The sequence below is a fragment of the Epinephelus moara genome, chromosome 18 (assembly GCF_006386435.1).
Source record: "Epinephelus moara isolate mb chromosome 18, YSFRI_EMoa_1.0, whole genome shotgun sequence".
In the NCBI taxonomy this organism is placed as follows: Eukaryota; Metazoa; Chordata; class Actinopteri; order Perciformes; family Serranidae; genus Epinephelus; species Epinephelus moara.
This window is the reverse complement of record NC_065523.1, coordinates 9,647,144-9,664,621: the sequence shown is the minus strand read 5'-3', so window position 1 is coordinate 9,664,621 and position 17,478 is coordinate 9,647,144. Positions and strand designations below refer to the sequence as shown.

The 17,478-nt window shown below is 39.4% G+C and overlaps 2 protein-coding genes across 3 annotated transcripts; one reads left to right on the top strand and one right to left on the bottom strand.

Moving 5' to 3' along the window:
• Window positions 1–582: 582 nt before the first annotated feature.
• Window positions 583–10,552, top strand: arl6ip1 (ADP-ribosylation factor-like 6 interacting protein 1). The gene is made up of 6 exons (XM_050070191.1): window positions 583–737; window positions 1,672–1,805; window positions 2,840–2,959; window positions 5,237–5,354; window positions 5,878–5,962; window positions 9,524–10,552. The coding sequence occupies exons 1-6, from the start codon at window positions 702–704 to the stop codon at window positions 9,640–9,642; spliced, it is 612 nt and encodes a 203-aa protein (XP_049926148.1). The 5' UTR covers window positions 583–701; the 3' UTR covers window positions 9,643–10,552.
• A 2,279-nt stretch (window positions 10,553–12,831) lies between these two features.
• Window positions 12,832–16,576, bottom strand: LOC126406058 (uncharacterized). Of its 2 annotated transcripts, XM_050070187.1 has the most exons (5): window positions 16,554–16,576; window positions 15,923–16,117; window positions 15,655–15,825; window positions 14,692–14,884; window positions 12,832–13,013 (listed from the first exon to the last, which is right to left on the bottom strand). In XM_050070187.1, exons 2-5 carry the CDS (start codon window positions 16,073–16,075, stop codon window positions 12,901–12,903), a joined length of 630 nt encoding a protein of 209 aa, XP_049926144.1. In that variant the 5' UTR covers window positions 16,076–16,117; window positions 16,554–16,576; the 3' UTR covers window positions 12,832–12,900. The 2 variants fall into 2 exon arrangements, with proteins under 2 accessions (XP_049926144.1, XP_049926143.1); XM_050070186.1 differs by lacking the exon at window positions 16,554–16,576 and having other exon boundaries at window positions 15,923–16,451.
• Window positions 16,577–17,478: the final 902 nt, after the last annotated feature.

Sequence of the window (17,478 nt, the reverse complement as noted above, 5' to 3'; positions counted from 1 at the left end):
GATCAAATATTACTCCGAGGTTTCTTACGGTAGTGCTAGAGGCCAGAGCAATGCCATCTAGAGAAACTATGTCATCAGATAAAGAGTCTCTGAGTTGTTTGGGGCCAAGAACAATAACTTCAGTTTTGTCTGAATTTAACATCAGGAAATTGGTGCTCATCCAAGTTTTTATGTCTTATGTTATGGAGTTTAGTTAATTCTTTTATTTTATATATTTATATTCATATTATAGAATTATTATAATTTTTACGCACTCTTCCCAGGTGATTTTTTGGTTTGTTTGTTTATAACTTTCTTTTACTTTTCTTTTTTTAAAACTAATTTTCTTGTTTTTGCCTTTTCCCCATGTTTTTAAAAGAAAAACAAGTGAATTTGCTCAGGTTAAGGGTTAAGGGTTAAGATATAATGTAGCTACATATTTTTATAGCTGGTTTTTTTTTTGGGTCCATTGTGAAAACAATAGTGAAAACCTACTTGCCAATAAAGCTCACTGAGTCACGCAACTTCAACAAAACTACATTTCCCACAATGCTATCGGGTGATTTTGACGCAAATTTTGACATAAATACATCCTACCAGCGTTCGACCGTCAGTGACGCCGAAGCCAGCAATTGTGGTGTGTGTGTGTGCTGCTGCTGCTCTGCAGGGTCGTTTCCCTATTTAAAATATAACGCAAGCTCACCGACGGAGATTCAGTAACGATGGCTGAAGGCGACAACAAAAGCGCAAATATGCTAGTGAGTATTATCTTTACTAGTATGAAAGGGTTCTGTCTGCCGTGGGTGTGTTTGTAATATTAACGTTGGCTAGCATTGCCTGCTAATCTGGTGGCGGTCACGCAGCCGATGATGGCCCTGTTTTGTAGATGTGTTTGATTATCGTGAACTTTGCACCGCCAAGTAGCAAGCAACCTAACCAGCGAGTTAGCTTTTGTGGCTTATCCGACTATCCGTTAAAGTGCCGCCGCAGCTAATGTCAGCTAGCCGACAAGCTAGCCAGCTAGCTAGCTGATGGTTTAATACGCCTTAACGTTACCCAGTTGACGTTAGCTTCAGCAGGGACGCTTCCCTTTCTAGCATTGCACGCGAGCGTTAAGGTTAAGGCTAATTTATAGCCTTAAATCGAGTTGCGACATTTCTACTCGACGTATCTTGATAAATGTGTGTTTAGCTCTGCTTATTTCCTCTTTCCTTCCGCGGTGATGTAGTGCACAGTCATATATACAGTAGGAAACGCAGTTATCATTGCCGAGCTTATCGCCAAAGGCATCCACGCCCTCGACTTGGGACTTAGATAAATTGTTGTTCTTACACTCAGAATAAATTTGTTAATAACAACTACAACTAAAATAACCCCACATAGGTAGAAATATAGCAGAATAAAACAATTATCATAGTTAAATCCAATTCGATGTAGGGGCTTTAAATCCTGCTTCGAATTACAGATATGATTCAGCTTAAATAGAGTGAATATTGAGGAAGATTGATTTTACCCTCAGGCTCAAGTGGCATGGCCCAGAAAAAACAAATTTCCTCGACTTCAGCAGCTATATCCCCATTCACTCTGAAAACATGCACATAGTATGGACATGTGGTTATCATGCGTTGAGAGTAGTCGGATTAGTAGTGGTTGTTAGGTTTTTTTTTTAAATGTGTATAATTTTGTGTTCAGGCTCAGGAAACGGCCCAGCTGGAGGAGCAGCTGCAGGGCTGGGGTGAAGTGATCCTGGCTGGGGATCGTGTCCTGCGCTGGGAGAAACCTTGGTTCCCTGGAGCCCTGTTGGGTGCTACCACAGTGCTCTTCCTGTGAGTCCATTTTGCCGCGTGCTGTCTCACAGGGTCACACACAGCTGGGCATGTAGTTGGCATTGCACACATTTCCTCGAGCTTGGCAGAAGGACATATCTGTAATGAGAAGTATCTACGCTATCTGAGTTGCTCTGGTTCAGAATCTAATTCACAGGTGGATGAGTGTCCCAAACACATTGGTTCAAAAGTTTATGTTAAGCTTTACCACATTTGTGAAAGGCAATGCCTGAAGAAGGAAACAATGTAGATTATACCAGATTAGATTTTGTTAAATGAGCTTAAATTGGAACATTCTTTTGTTTGTCAGAGGAATTTTTGAATAATGTTGCAGGGGAAGAATCCAGGCCAGAACACTAAGGGACTGTTTCCTGTTAGGTTACTGAGTGCATTTTTGTTAACGCTGTGCATTCCTTTTTTATGTTACAGTATGAACACACCCTCCCTTTCAATTTTTTGTTCCCAGTTAGTCTTTTTACAGGGCCTTTTGCAGTCTCTACACAGGTATTTTTTCACATAACAGCTCCAGCAAACGTGCAGGAATGTCTTAATCACAACAAGAAGTTACTCTGAAACCATTATAAAACAAGGAGATGGGAATGTGAATAACAGACTTTATTTCTGCATGGATGATACAAAATGCTCTTGCAGAGAACAAAATATAAATGCAACAATGCTGTTTTTGCTCTTTTTCCCCCAAGTTTAAATTAAGATCTAAGACTTTGCTTACACACACATTAAAGACTAATTTCTCTCTCATTTTGGTTGCAAATTTGTTAAAATCTGTGTCAGTGAGCCCCTCTCCTTCTTCAAGATAATTCCTCCACCTGATAGGTGTGGCATATCAAGATGCTAATTAAACGGCATGATTAGTACCCAGGTTTGCCTTTGGCTGGTCACAATCAAAGGCCACTTTGAAAAACTCAAAACAAAAGTGCTGCCTATATTTTTGTTCAGTGCAGTTGCATTGTGAGTACTTGGAATGAAACTAGTTCTTAATCATGACTAACTGCTCTGTCTTTCTCCTTCTGCAGCCTAATTTACTACCTGGACCCATCAGTGCTGACTGGGCTCTCCTGCGCTGTCATGCTGCTCTGCCTAGCAGACTACCTGGTGCCTACCCTCGCACCCAGAGTCTTCGGCTCCAATAAGTGGTGAGAGCATGGAGATGACAGTTACATTGATGGGGGAAAACATTAAATGGATTTTCCTTAGACCATAAAATCATATTTATTTTGAATCTATAAAAATACGTTTGGCTTTGAAAGTCATTTTCCCCATGTTTTGTGTAAGGGCTTTGTGCCAGTAAAGGCATTTTCTGTACTGCACTCAACATGAACCTTCACACCTACACCTGATTGGACAAATGTACAAATGTCATTATTTGCTTCCAATTTTCAATGTTCTCTAAGGTGTCCACTGTTGAATAAATCTGACGTAAAAGGCCATAAATCATGTTAGTGCAAAGGCACATTGTCACAAAAACTTATTTGTCTGTATTCCAGTCGCTAAATCTAATCAAATCTTGGTGGTTTGTAGAACAAAAAACTACCGACTAGCCTGTGAAATAATGGATTAACATTGAAATTTATTGATGTGTATTCCTGAGGACTCAGTGAATTTACCTGGCTTACCTTGTATTTAATATGGGTTAGTATGGGTCTGTATCCACACATTCACTGCATGAATTGGAAAATGGTGTGAAAATCAACAAGAGCAAACTATAAAGGGAGTATTTAGAGGACAATTATGTAGTTTTACATTAGACAGCAAATGCTGTAAATTAAGCCCAGGCTAAAACTCAGGGCTTTGTGTGCTGTCTTGTTCGTTGCTTGGGCCAAAGCCAATGAAAAGCAGAATTAAGTTAGAACCAAATCATCAGTTCGAGATATTCTTGGTCTAATCTGAGCCAAAGAACCATTCCAGTATCACTTTGGAGGAAACGGGGAGTTCTGTCTTTGTGGCAAACATCCTTTTGCCATATCTGACCGCCCGAATGTTGTCACCCAAGACCTGTCCTGCAGGGTGTTCAACCATTTCATGGAGCTCTGACACTACACAGTGCTTGCCGAACAGCCCCTTCACTCAGCTGTGTGTATTTGATGGTGAGAACAGGACACCCAGGGCAGGATAGAGTAACGGCCTTCATTTGGCACAGCGTGTTGGACATGTGTCCTCCACCAGAGGCTTTCAGTCTCTCAATATATAACCCTGCATCAGCAGAGCATGACCTGCACCCTTTTGCACTGCTGCACATTCCACAGGCAGAGGCAGCAGACATGTCGGGTCATATTAGTACTTAGAGAAATGGTTATGTGAAGAGTTTTCAGGGTGTTTAACATGCTATGCTTTGCATTCAGTGGTTTCTGAGTAGGTTGAAAGCAATAACCTTTTTGTCGGGGTGTAGTTATGACCGACATTAACTCGGGATCGGTAGTACTAACTCATGTGCTGGGGTTTAAAAGGCAGCTTTGTGTTTCTAGATATTGATCTGCAGTGTTTGATCAAGATTCTTTGAGAACATGCTGTGTAGCTCAGGCTGCTGCTGAGCCTGCAGCTTCACAAGGCAGCAGAGTCAGCCAGATAGCAGGAGTCTGTCTATGAGGGCTGGTTAAACGAAGCTATCAAAGTCTGGTCACGGTCCCTGTTTGGCTTCCTGACAACAAGGACGGAAATAGGGGACGATTGCTAAGCAGAAAATAAAGGCCACTTTGCCCAGCTGCCCTCCTTCCCTCGTCCAGTCAGGCCCTTCTCTCGCCCTTGTCCTTGTTTAATCCCTGCAGTCTTACAGTCCTGTTACATGTTTTCTGCCCATCTGACTAGTGGATCAGTCAGGTCTTTGTATCTAGTGAAATGTTGGGAAAATGCCCACCAGTTATCTAGAGCCCAAATGGGCGTCTCCAGATAAGACGTTTTGTCCAGTCTGCTGGCTAAAACCCCAAAATAAGCAGTTTGATATAAGACTACAAATACTCACATTTGAGGAGTCTGAACAAGTGGTTTTGCTTAAAAAATATGTAATAGAGAAATTGACTAGCAAAATAGTTGCAGATTTAATTTTTGGTTATCTAAGGGTGATTACACATGGTGAATAATCTGAATAATCCTAGGATTGTTTTTATTTGATCATGTCAAAGTTCAGGCAACAACCCACTCTACAGTCTTCATGAAGGTGGGAACATAAAGAGTCTCTATTAAAGAGCTATTTACAAGTAAGGATAGCTTATTGATAGCTTACTACTTACTGATAACATACTGAGCTTGTTGACTTCCTCTTGATGACCACATTAATAGCTGTTGTTGGTGTCTGATTGTCTATCACAACATTCTTTTGGCCTCTGCTTTAACTAAACGGAAAGCTCTTCTGCTAGGATGCAGTTAGTTTTGTGCTCTTAATCACATCTTTGTCCTGAACCTGTCCTTGTTCACAGGACCACCGAGCAGCAGCAGCGTTTCCATGAGATCTGCGGCAACCTGGTGAAGACCCAGCGTCGGATGGTGGGCTGGTGGAAGCGTCTCTGCGCCCTCAAAGAGGAGAAGCCCAAAATGGTAAATTACATTGTAAAATTTTAACCAGACTCTCTCCTACCCACAAAGAAACTGAATATGTCACTAAAAGTTGGCCACTACATACTGTAGACATCAGCCTGAGAGCTGTCTGCAGTTCTGCACTGACTGCAGCAAATGGAGTCTTCCGATCTATTTGTCACAATGGTGATCTTTCTCTGTACTCCAGATAAAAATATCCTCAGCTGACTTGGCTTTGCTGCTCCACTTAGCAGACCTGAAACTGGGTTACAGGCTGTGATAACCGTGTTTTTTCAAAGCATGCGTTAACACCATTAGATACACCGTTAAAGCACATTCTTTAATTCAGTGAGCTTTGTAGCTTTCTTCAAAATGACAGTGCATGTTCTGCTGAAATAAATGGATTTTATGTTGCAGTACATCTGAGGAATCATTCTTTAAACTCATCAAATGATGCTTCGTGTGCAGTCAGGATGCAGTTTGTGTGTTTGAGTAGCTGCACCGTTGTTGGTTGACTGTAATGTGACCTCCCTGCTCTCTACAGTACTTTGCCTCAGTGATTAGCAGCTTGCTGGCAGTGGCCTGGATTGGACAGCAGGTGCACAACCTGTTCCTCACCTATCTGATTGGTGAGTACATGCAGTCATTGCATTGTTCAAACAACTCCTTTTTTTTTGATTCTCCTGTTTTCTGGATTAGCATTATTATAGATATTTGGGGTGAAATGACAATGAGCTCATTTCACATGCATGATTTTAAAGCGGATGCATTAAAGGTGTTCATGCAGTGTAGCATTGGTTTAGGTAGAGCTTTGAGGCATGGCTTTGAATCTAAATAAATTCCAACATAACTAGTGAACATTTGAGAAGTAAACAGGGATCAGGGATAACATTTCTTTCACAAATGTAAATTAAAAAATGCATGGTTTTATATTTAAAGTCCACATCTTACAGAGCTACACACTCTGTGTTGGAAGTTAATGAGAAATCAAATCCACTGATTTGAGAGGAGAAGCTTATGATTACCAGGCTTCCTGGCGCTATGACTCAGAAGCAGCAGTAATGAAGACATTTACAGTAACGGTAGTATCAAATTAGTGACGTCATTTTCTTATTGATTACAATGGCACGTTTTTACTGCAAAAACGAAGTCATCTCTCAGGACCAACGCTCCTGTTAGCGTTCAGCTGCACAGCGGTGCCTCAGGGAAAGTGACAGTTGGTGAATCAGCAGGTCTGCCGGCAGTGTGGGAGCCAGTCATTACTTCCAAGAGCTGAGACATGTCAGGCATTCATCTTAGGTTAAGCCATGGACCAGAAATGACTTCAGGGGGTGCATGACTCTGAAACACAAAGAATTCTTTATCTAATCTCGGATCAAGTTGCACTTGAGTTGGGTTGGGCCATTGTAAAAATGTTCAAACCGGTTTGATATTAAGAGCTGGACTGAGCACCGAATTTTACACACTTGACTCGGCAGATGCTCCTGAGTGGAACATAATGACACAGTGTCCTAACCGCAAATTAGTGTCTGTTGTAATGTTGCATTGTGTAACATTTGAGCTTACATCATGTGAACAAACCACGTAAATATCAGCTATGCGCTTAATTAGACTGGAGACGTATCCTTCATCTCCTTCATGTTGCCGGTTCCGTCTCACAGCCTATGAGACACTTTTGTCTCCGTTAGTGCCTTATTTTAAAGATTATTTTATGGGGGCTTTTTTGTCGTTTGGGTTAAGGATGGGACAGTTTAAAGCATGGAAGGGGGAGAAAGAGAGAGGGGATGACATGCAGCAAAGGGCCAAGGTTTGGAATCAAACGCGCAGCCGCTGTGGCAAGGACATCGCCTTTGTACATGGGGCGCCCACCCTACCTACTGAGCTGCTGGCCATCCCTGTCAGTCCCTTTTTATAAACATACATAATATGGGGTGTCGGTGGCCTAGTGGATAGAGCAGGTGCCCCATGTACAAGGCTGTTGCTGCAATGGCCCGGGTTCAAGTCCAGCCTGTGACCCTTTGCTGCATGTCATCCCCTCTCTCTCTCTCTCCCCTTTTCACACTTAATTGTCCTATCAATTAAAGGCAAAATGCCCAAAAAAATATCTTTAAAAAAAACATACATAATATGTTCATCACCTTGTTATATTGCGTTTTATAATGACTAGTGCAATAGTAGTTGGATTTAGCAGTGCAATGCCATCAGCATAGGTTGCTGATGTAAATTACTTTTTAATTTGCCACATGTTATAATGACAAACACCGGTTCAGCCAGCACAAATTTTAAACCAGTTTAAGCCCGTACACAGGACCAGACCAGCAAAACAGGAAATTGACCCAACTCTACTCCTGAGTTTCATTCAGTTCATAAGCTGCTTTCATGTTTCTAGGATGTAGGGCCTTTGTCTACATAGCTTTTTTTTTTCTCAGCATCTTTTTTCAATTGTTCTCAATGAGGAGCAAGCGTATGTGGCTGCATGTGCCTGCCTAGAGGAAAAAGCCTTGTGCCTAGTTTGTTTGTTTTTTCCCCCAGAGCGCTCCACCTTTTTTGTGTGGCTGCTCTGAGTGCTTTAAGTTGAAAATCTCTGAAGTTTTCAGAAAGGTGCCGGTGATGGCACTGCTGCTTCCTTTGATAGGCAAAACCCACGGGCAGCATGTCATTAGAAATTGCTGCCAGCTCTTCTTTTATGAAGCAATGGGATTAAGCGCTTGCTGGGGAAAAAAAATGCCATGAGGAAACAGGCCCTTAATCACACAGTCCAAAACTTTTGTTCGTTAACTGGTTGAAGAGCTATCGACTTGTCTACTATTTTGTTCCTCAGTGCTGCTGGAATGTAGAAAACATCCTTTTGATAAGAAATCAGAGTGTTATGTTAATGGTGTGGCATCTGTTTATTTCAGTTGCCTAGCTGCAGTGTTTTGAAATCAGATGTTTCATGTGCTGAGCTTCTTCCTGTCAAAAAGAACTCAAGTTTCTCTTGAAGGCAGCAAATCAGGGATCCCACAGGTCCTGTTATCTCTAGAGCTACTAAAAATAACTATTCCAGTTTGTAATGCATATTGGAAGCATTTTGGTTAACATTTTAGTGCCATTTTAAAGAGTGCTGAGCTTTTTGCAGAAGGTATTTATGTTTGAGACTTAACTTACATTATTAAAACCAGACTATCGAATAATTATTTTGAAGGTATCTAAGGCATTACATAAACTTCTTCAATCCCAACAGATCTTTAACTGTTAGTGTAATTATTTTGGGGCAAAAGTTTTAACAATATGAAAAGGTAAACACTGTCTATGACATAATCAACACTTCAGTGGGTGAAGAACTATGGTTTGGGGGGAAAAGACTAGGCTGACAGATAACTCTATTTAGCAACTTTATATACAATACTTGAACATTATTAAGCCGTTTTCTCAAACTCTGTACAATGTCTGGAGAATCACGTCCGGAGTGTACAGGAGGCGGGACATGTCACGGACTACACTGCAGTTCTGTAGCCAGTTGGTAATTCGGTCATAAACAAGAGTTTCTTGCCGTTCTCTTAATTTGTCTGATGATTTTGGCTTTGGTCTTTACTGATAGAAGTTCCTGAATCTCATCTCTTCAGTCAGACATTTCATTAATGTCTTTGTGTAAATGACCCTTCATCTGTAGCCTCAAGTGTTTTCGTCTGGTGTGGTGGAAGCCTCACGGTAGAAATGTCATCAGCACGCCCACTTGTTCACAGTGAATTCTCCAGGCAATTATCTGCTCTGTTCACACATGGTCTCAATAGGACATTACGCAAACTTTGTAGTAGGGAGCTGGCAGGGTAAAGTCCATTTAATGTCCAAATCACCTGATTCAGACATCAGCATTCTCAGACAGTGCAGTGCATGTTTGTAAAGGGCTTTTAGAGTTTTGAACTACATTGGTATAGTGCATGATATACCTATGACCCCTGTCATCACATACTACCTTCTCTGAGATACTGTATATTTTACTATGTTACTTTCTATTTTTTAATTGTAGCTTAAAACTTGACATAAAAAAATCAACCCAAAAAAAATGTCCAGGATGACCCTATACTACTTGAATAAAAACTTATGCTTGGATTGTCTGCAAAATGTGTTAAAGATGTTATGTTAACCCTGTCTCAAACCAGCTCAGCTAGGCTTCTGACACCTGCATGTTTTTTTTGTTTTTTCTCTAGTGAGCTTCCTGCTTCTGCTGCCTGGACTGAACCAGCACGGCGTCATCACCAAGTACGCTTCCATGGCCAAGAGGGAGATCAACAAACTGCTCAAACAGAAGGAGAAGAAGAATGAGTAGATGATGTGTGGAGGTGAATCTCTGAAGATGAACCATGATGCAAAATGGAAGGTGGAAGGAAGTTGTTTGAAGAAAAGACAGAGGGGAGCACAAAAGTTAAAAAAAAGAGCCTTCTGCTTCCTCGGTCTCTGCCCCAGAGCAAGACACATTTTTTTTTTTTTCCACACATTTGATAAGTTTCATTTCTCTCTCCACATTTTGACATTTGAACTTTGTCACCCATTTGATTTTTTTTTTTTTCTTTTGAATTTATCTGCCATGCATGCAGCCACGATATGAAGGTTCTGATATTGTCACATGTTCACACAAAGCACTGAAATGCTCAACCACACACATACACCTGCAATGTACACATAGTTGAAATCTTCCTTCTGTTTCTTAGGTTAAGTGTGCTTCATTTTAAGATGTCAGTAATGCTTTTAAGCCATTCCCTCTACATAGACAAAGTGACTACTGAGCAGTTTTTGTAGCATTACTGCATCATTTTAACCTCTCACAGATTCCACAGTATTTTCTTTTCAGGACAGTTTTTGTCACATTAGGAAAGGTCATGTAAATTTTACTTTTTTTGCTTATTCCGCTTTGGTTGTATTTAAAAATAACGCTGAAACAAAACTGGATTTAAAGCAGAGCTCGTCAGGGGCGCAACTGTTTCTAGATACAAGCCTACTGCTGTACTGCTGCTAGCTGGACTCTGTGGTCTATTAGCTCTTCTATAAAACCCCACAGTGTGTTACTGGTGTGGGATGTCTCTGTGTAAATAGGCCTCCGTCTCTGTCTGTTCTGTTTTCTCTTGTTATTTATATGTTCTTTCCTCCTCGATCTCATCATTTCTGGTTTGATTACTGTCATTTCATTTTTTGTCTTTATTGGAATTCTTTAAGAATGAATAAAGTTTGATTTAAATGAATTTTCACTGGCCTTCTGTAAGTTGTTTCTTGGTTTGGATGTATGCCTGTTGTATTGGCAGCTGTGTTTTAACAGCTTTTAATATCGTTACAGGATTTATTTGTTATAGGACAGTCTGAGGTAATATTTAACATGTAATCTGCTCATCCTATGGAGAGCAGGACTGTGCTTTGTGAATTTCATGGCAATCTGCCCATTAGATTGAATGTTTTGGTATGGAAAATTTGGCCTGGCAAATGCAGTTTTTGGTCACAGTAGGAACTTGGCAAAATGGCTCTGAAACTCTGCTGTACACTACCTACACGGTCTCTGTTGTGCAGTGTTGCAAGGTGCATAGTAGAGCATTTAGCAGCTAAAGAGGCAGATATTTCCCGAAAGATTTTGTGGAGACTAAACCAGAACTAAAAGGAGAGAGAATAATGGATTTGGATTCATCAGGTGGACACAAATGACAACTCCAGTGAGATGATCATGTTTCTCTGTCTGCTGGATATGTAATAGACAATTGTCTGCAAACTCAAGTCCTATCAATGTTTATAAGATATGTAAGTGTCGTGTTTATAACTAGCTTTCACTGTCTTTTGTGTGGTTAAAAAAAATTAAGAGATTTAAAACATGTAGAATATTGACCTGGCTAATAAACCTTAAACTGAAGGAACTGCACAGGCAGTGCTGGTGAAGTTACTTTGAAAGCATAGCTTTGTAAGCCACCAATTATTTCCCACTGGAAGAGGTTGAACTACAGCAAAGCTAGGAGAAATGTAGGGAGAAATATAGTTTGGTTAACTGAAAAAAAGTAGTTCAAACTACTTTGTAAAACAAATGAAAATTAAAATGTACATGAAATATGAAATTTAAATATACAAAAAAGTCACATGCCAGTAAGAAAAAGCCTCCCAACTGAGTTTATTGCAAAAGTGCCCATTTGTTCACAGTTCATACATAATACAAAAAAAAAATACAACTGTTCATGGGAATATGCAAGGAATGTCAGCTTTGGTTTTGAATAAAATGTCTATCAGTCAGAAAACCTGCCTTTAAAAAAAAAAGGGTCTGGGTGGGAGCACTCAGCAGGATTACTCAGTTAGCCAGGTAACTTTTGTTAATACAGAGCAATAATTGATACTTTCCACTAATTGATGCCTGATAAACTCTGCGTGATAAATTAATTTCCTGGACATGCCCTCACAGTGGTCAGGATAAAAGGAAAATGGGACAGGGCTGGTCAAATAGGATTCAATTACAGTTCAGAATCAGTGGGAAAATTTAAGAAAAATCATTCCATTACTTTTGTGGCTCCAAATAGTAGTTCAGTAGTAAAAATGGCAAAAGAAAAACCATGAATGATGAAAATAAATTTAATTACAGCAAGCTACTGCAAATTGTAGTTACACCAAGCTACCAGTTTAGTGACATGTAGTTTACTTCTCCCCAAAACTATAAACATGTGGCAGAGAATGAAGGAAATGTACAAATTTCATGACTCTGGATCAAATGTCCTTTTGAGCAAGCTGTAAACAGGAGAGAGACTTTATTTTAATGCCTGTTTGTGCAAGGAATATTCAGTCCTTATGTTACGTGATGTAAATGCAGTTGATTTGCTTGTCCAAAGGAGGAAAAACCAAACTGTCAAAAAATGTGTGAGAAGTCTGAGCCAGTTTTGGCCAAATATGAGGATCTTTGATTCTCAGTTTAAAATTGTATAATTCACAAAGTGTCCCTATGACCACTGGTTAGGAACATCTTACTTTTTGATTTATTGATCTACAAACATAGATAAGATGTCCCAGAGACAGCATGGGATTGCCTACTTTTTCTGCTTGTACACATACTTGGTCCAGTCATGTGCGTTCTCTGATGGCTTTTCTTTCCATTCATCAAACACTTCTGAAAAAAGTCTTTATATTTTCTGCATATCTTTCATGACTGAGTGTCAGTGTTGTTTCCCTCCAGGGCTGTTCTCAGATTTTACAACAATTTGAAAAAGATGTCTGGTGACATGCCAGACTGAGTACACACTGTAGTCTGCTGCAAGTCTGACGCACGCAGTGCAATGGAAATGTATTTTAGATTATTGGATGTATATGGATACTCTTTGAGTTGTGTGACAAAGCTAAAATCAGCTTATCTTTGTAAGTCAAGACATTCAGTGACTTTTACCAATGAACCATGTTGCAGTTGAATATGAAAAGGTATTTTCCCACTTTTACCTTCATCCTTTTACTGACACATAAAACCAGTCAGGAGCCATGGAAGTAGCAGGATCATTTTTTTAATAGAGGGTTGTTGTGCAGCCATTTCCTGTCAGTCATTGCAGTGTATAGCGTACTGTAATTGCAGTAAAGTGTGTCAGTAAAGTCTGAGTGCAGAGCAGTCTGTCTCCCAGCACCTCGCTGCCCACAGCAGGTTGTCTCTGGTACGTCTGATGGGCTTTCCTTGACCCACGGTCTGCCTCTGTTCACCTGTAGATAGGTTTGTTCAGTTGTGATTGATTTCAAAATGTAACTTCTAATGATCAAACAGAGGCCTTAGGTCCAAACAACTTAAAATATTGAAGAAATGTGTCATCTTTAACTTACTAGCTTTTGGAAATCACGTTTTAGTTACTTAACTATTCACAGTAAATTAAATTTTGACAATCTTGGTCCAAACCTTTGCATGCAAATGTACTTATGACCCATAGAATAATGAATAGATAGAAAATAAGCGCCCTTCTTGCTGGAGGAGCCGATGACTCTTGTTGCAGCAGCAGATACAAACACACATCAGTGGGCTGAACAGGTAAGATGTGTTGAATGAAATCATGTGGCTAATAAACTGCCTTTGTAGTTAATAAAAGTCATCTCAAGATACAGTTATAGGTGGCAATACTCTCAAACAGAGGCAGAGGCATTTTTCTTTTGTACTAGTCCTGTAACCTTGTCCCCACCACTTGCAATTGCCATCTTTCTTAGCTCTGCTGCCTTTTCCAGCAGTAGAGACTGACCTCTGGTGGCGCATGCTGTGCACTGCATCATCTCAGTACAGCATCTCTGCATCAGCTGAACAGACAGAGGAGCATCTGTATTTCTGACAATATTGAAAATCATACCTTTGGGATTTCTAAATACCCTGGTATACTGTAATACCTTAATACCACCCAAGCCTACTATCCACTGCCTTATGGTATAACACAGTAACATGTCACTGTGAATAGAAGATTAAGGTAGGTGATATGTGATCCTCTGATAGTATATATGTTATTTAAATGAGACATTTTACGTAAAATCCATAGATTAACTATTTATGATTCAAATGACCATAGACAGTTTAACTGTTTAGCAAAAACACACTCTCATCTGGTCATTTATGCAGTTTCTCAACATGACCACTGGAGGGCAGTAACTTTAAGTACACTCAGGTCACTGGCGAGCACTACAATACAAATACTTCTAACTTTATGAAAGATGACAAAACATTGACAAAGTAGTGTCTATTGTAGGGCTGTTTGATGGAATGGATTAAATGCAGGGGTTCATATTGTTTGCTAACAATTTGACATTTAATTATGATAATAATAACACTGATAAATCACTAACAGTGTGGTAATTGTAGTTCATTGTTCTATAGTGGCCGCAGTGAAGGCCCTTTCAGTCATACACTTACTGTAATGGCAATTTTACATGTCAAATTCATGTTTGAATGAGCTCCCTTTGGCCTATTTTCTCCCAGTAATCATACCAAAGGATCACCATTAAACTGACAATACATTTAAAATGACAAAAAAGGGACTTAATGTTCAAATATAGAAAATAATAGTGTTAGCCTACATACAGACATACTTTTGGTTCACTTCCAATTGGTCTTTTTAACTTTATATACATAGCTATTGTTGTGTTGTTAATAATTTAGCTGAAATTTAACCCATTCAGAGTAACCTTGACAGCGATCTCAGGTGTAACTGTGACCTCACTGATCACCCTGGGTGTCATGTAACCATAATAAATCATAGGTTCTACATTTTGTGAACCCAAAGCTGACTGATATTCCGATGACTAAGCCTTAGGTAACACTACTGTAGCTGATGCTGAGACAAAATAGGATCAAGAGCAACTAAATTTGTGTTTTGATGTATGGAGCTATATGCAGAGTTCACACTACCTGTTAGTATGTTGTGTTGGTGCCACTTTGTTGGTCTGCCACCAGTCAACTGTGGCAAGCCATCAGTTACTGGGAGTGTATGCCATGTTTTGTAGGTGGTCCAGTACTCAGATGGATCCTGTGGGTTGGTGATCTCTTTGACCGCCTGGCCACTGCGATACCGAGCCCAGTTTTCCACCTTCAGGTTGGTCCTCTGGAGCAAAACAGAAGCACAGAAGGGTGTGAACCAAGGCACAAAAAATCACAGTTTTTTTGTTGCTTTAAAAAACCGTTTTGCCTACTGAATAACCTGGTTGTGATTAAGACAAAAAAATTAAAGGTACAGGGCTGAAAAGGCTGATTTTTCATTTTATGTTCTTGGTATTACTATTACATACTATTAAAGGTGCCCTGCAGAGTTTTCATGTAAATAGCAAAAGTCATGTTTACATTCAGTGTTACTCTCCAAAACTCCTTGTCTGTGCCCAGGTCTAGCAAATGTGATGAATGCATTTCCTTCCTCATTAAACACTTGCAAAGCTGAATTTTTTTTTTTTTTTTTTAAAAGTTTGAAGCCTATATTGTTTACATCCATGTCTACTAGCTAGCGGTCTTCTTTATTCCTGCATTTGCTGGTGCATTCCTGCAGCATGGAGCACCAGAGACAATATTTAACATTTATTTAATCATATTAAATTCAACATATCGTTTCAAGAGTTTCCTGGCTAAGACAGGCACAAATAACAATGTGTTAAAAAACAACAGACAAAAAAATTTAAAATCCACAAAATCATAAGTAATCAGATTATAAAATCTGTGAGAGAATGATGATATGAAATATTTGATAATAGAAAGAAGCTAAATAGCACATTTAAGCAACCCCAAATCATCTGTCTAAAACTATAACAACACATTAAAGGTATGCCTGGAGTTATTGTATTCCTGATGTGATGTTTGCAGTTTTGCATTATGCTGCAACCATACAGGAGTGATGTGCTTGGGCCCGTGCTCATGTTTAGTGTGTGACTGCAGCAGACACTGCATAGATGTGATGTTGTGACTGAGATCCAGCTGGCTCCGATGCTGTGAGGGGAAGCTTGGATCTCTCAGATGGAAAATAAGAGGACGTCCGTCAGCCAGCCTGCCAGAATAACTCTGTCAAACATGAAGATACAAAATAATGAAGCGATCATTGCAGAGTGAGTACCATCAGAAAATGTATCAGTCAGTCACTTATCAACAGTGGGCTGACCTGATTGTGAGTGGTGGTGTAGCAGGCTGCCATGTCACCTAAGTTTAGGGTGCTCTGATGCAGATGCCTCGGTCTGGATCTCTTTGCTTCACTTTGACACTGACAGCTGTGGTGGTGGGTCAACCTCTGGTCACCAACCAGCAGACTGTTCATGTCGACACCTCAGTGAAAGCTTCTTAGGCTTTCTTTGCTTGTCTGGAGTACAGTAGATAAACCAGACAGCACGGAAAAATTGTGCACAGTTCCTGCTTCAACTTTAGAGAGAGAGATGTGCACATACCTTACATAATAAATCTCTTTTCTGTTATCCATCAGTGATTTTATTAACACAAGCTATGACAAGTATCAACCTAATGTTAACCACAAAAGCAGAGATCCTATAGATGTTTTTACGCCACGATAGACTCCAATTATGTTGCATTCAGTCACTGAATACTGAGGGGAGTGCTAACATTAAATGTAGTCTATAATCAAAGCCTCACAAGTAGAAATCAAAATAAATCACAGACATCAGTGACTGTCTTCAGGTGCAACATATGAAAGACAAAATGAAATCACTTTTGAATTATGTTACAGAATAAAGAGGTAAATCAGTAATGACACCTTCATCGTCCACTGTGTTGTTACTCACCTGAGATAAGTCACGCTGCTTCTGTGGAAACTTTGCTGCCATGGTGATGCGAAAACAAGAACTGCAGTGTAAATTTACATCATTCAAACACCAAATGAGTTCAAGTTTACTTAAAAATGTTTGCTAATCAGTCATACCTTCTTTAAAACTGTAAACACTTTATTCCGGTATTGTGAACACTGTCAAATAAAACAAAAATATTTAACTTTTTAATCTACTTCATTTACCAGGCATAATTACTTATCAGAATTAAATTTAAAATAAAAATCAAATGATCACATTATAATGTAGGATGCATTGTCCTAGATTAAGGTAATCAAATAGTATATTGTATAAAGCATTTAAAATGAGTAAGAAAACTAACATGTATAAGATAAAAGTACAGTTTACATGTTAATACATAAATAACATCCAATAATCCAATGATGCAATAATATAATTCTAGTACACAGACTGAGGTGATCTGCATAAAGAGTATTTTTGTTTGTTATACTTTAGGCAGGCTATTTTTCTTATGTTCTTATGTTACATGTACGTCAGTCATTGCTCCCATATTGGATTTTACCGAAACACTTTTGATGGTTGACTGGCTGCATTTATTTTCACATTTACTGTTTTTTTCATAGATATTTTCTCCTTTCCTCCTCTTTGCTAGATGAATAAAGCTGTATTATTATTAATGTTATTATTATTATTAGTAGTAGTAGTAGTAGCAGTAGTAGAACTACTAACTGCCTCGTGTCTGAATCGTGCCATATGAATTCATTTGCTTCGTCTTGTTATATTATATCAAAATTTTATATTGTGAGTAATAAATAATGTAATATATTATTTAGTCTATTAATTAATATATTATTTAGGCCTGTTTGAGTACATAGGCTGCTGCGCGCCTCCCTGCGGCCGCAGGAGGAATTGCAGGACTGCA

Bases quoted from the DNA above. Each gene is read 5' to 3' on its own strand.
- arl6ip1 (XM_050070191.1), top strand. From the start codon at position 702: ATGGCTGAAGGCGACAACAAAAGCGCAAATATGCTA. The intron at 1,806-2,839 runs GTGAGTCCATTT...CTCCTTCTGCAG, and splicing joins GCTACCACAGTGCTCTTCCT to CCTAATTTACTACCTGGACC. The intron at 5,963-9,523 runs GTGAGTACATGC...TTTTTTCTCTAG, and splicing joins GTTCCTCACCTATCTGATTG to TGAGCTTCCTGCTTCTGCTG.
- LOC126406058 (XM_050070187.1), bottom strand. From the start codon at position 16,075: ATGAACAGTCTGCTGGTTGGTGACCAGAGGTTGACCCACCACCACAGC. The intron at 15,826-15,922 runs GTCAGCCCACTG...CATGTTTGACAG, and splicing joins ACACCACCACTCACAATCAG to AGTTATTCTGGCAGGCTGGC. The intron at 13,014-14,691 runs GTAGTGTGAACT...ACCTATCTACAG, and splicing joins CCAACACAACATACTAACAG to GTGAACAGAGGCAGACCGTG.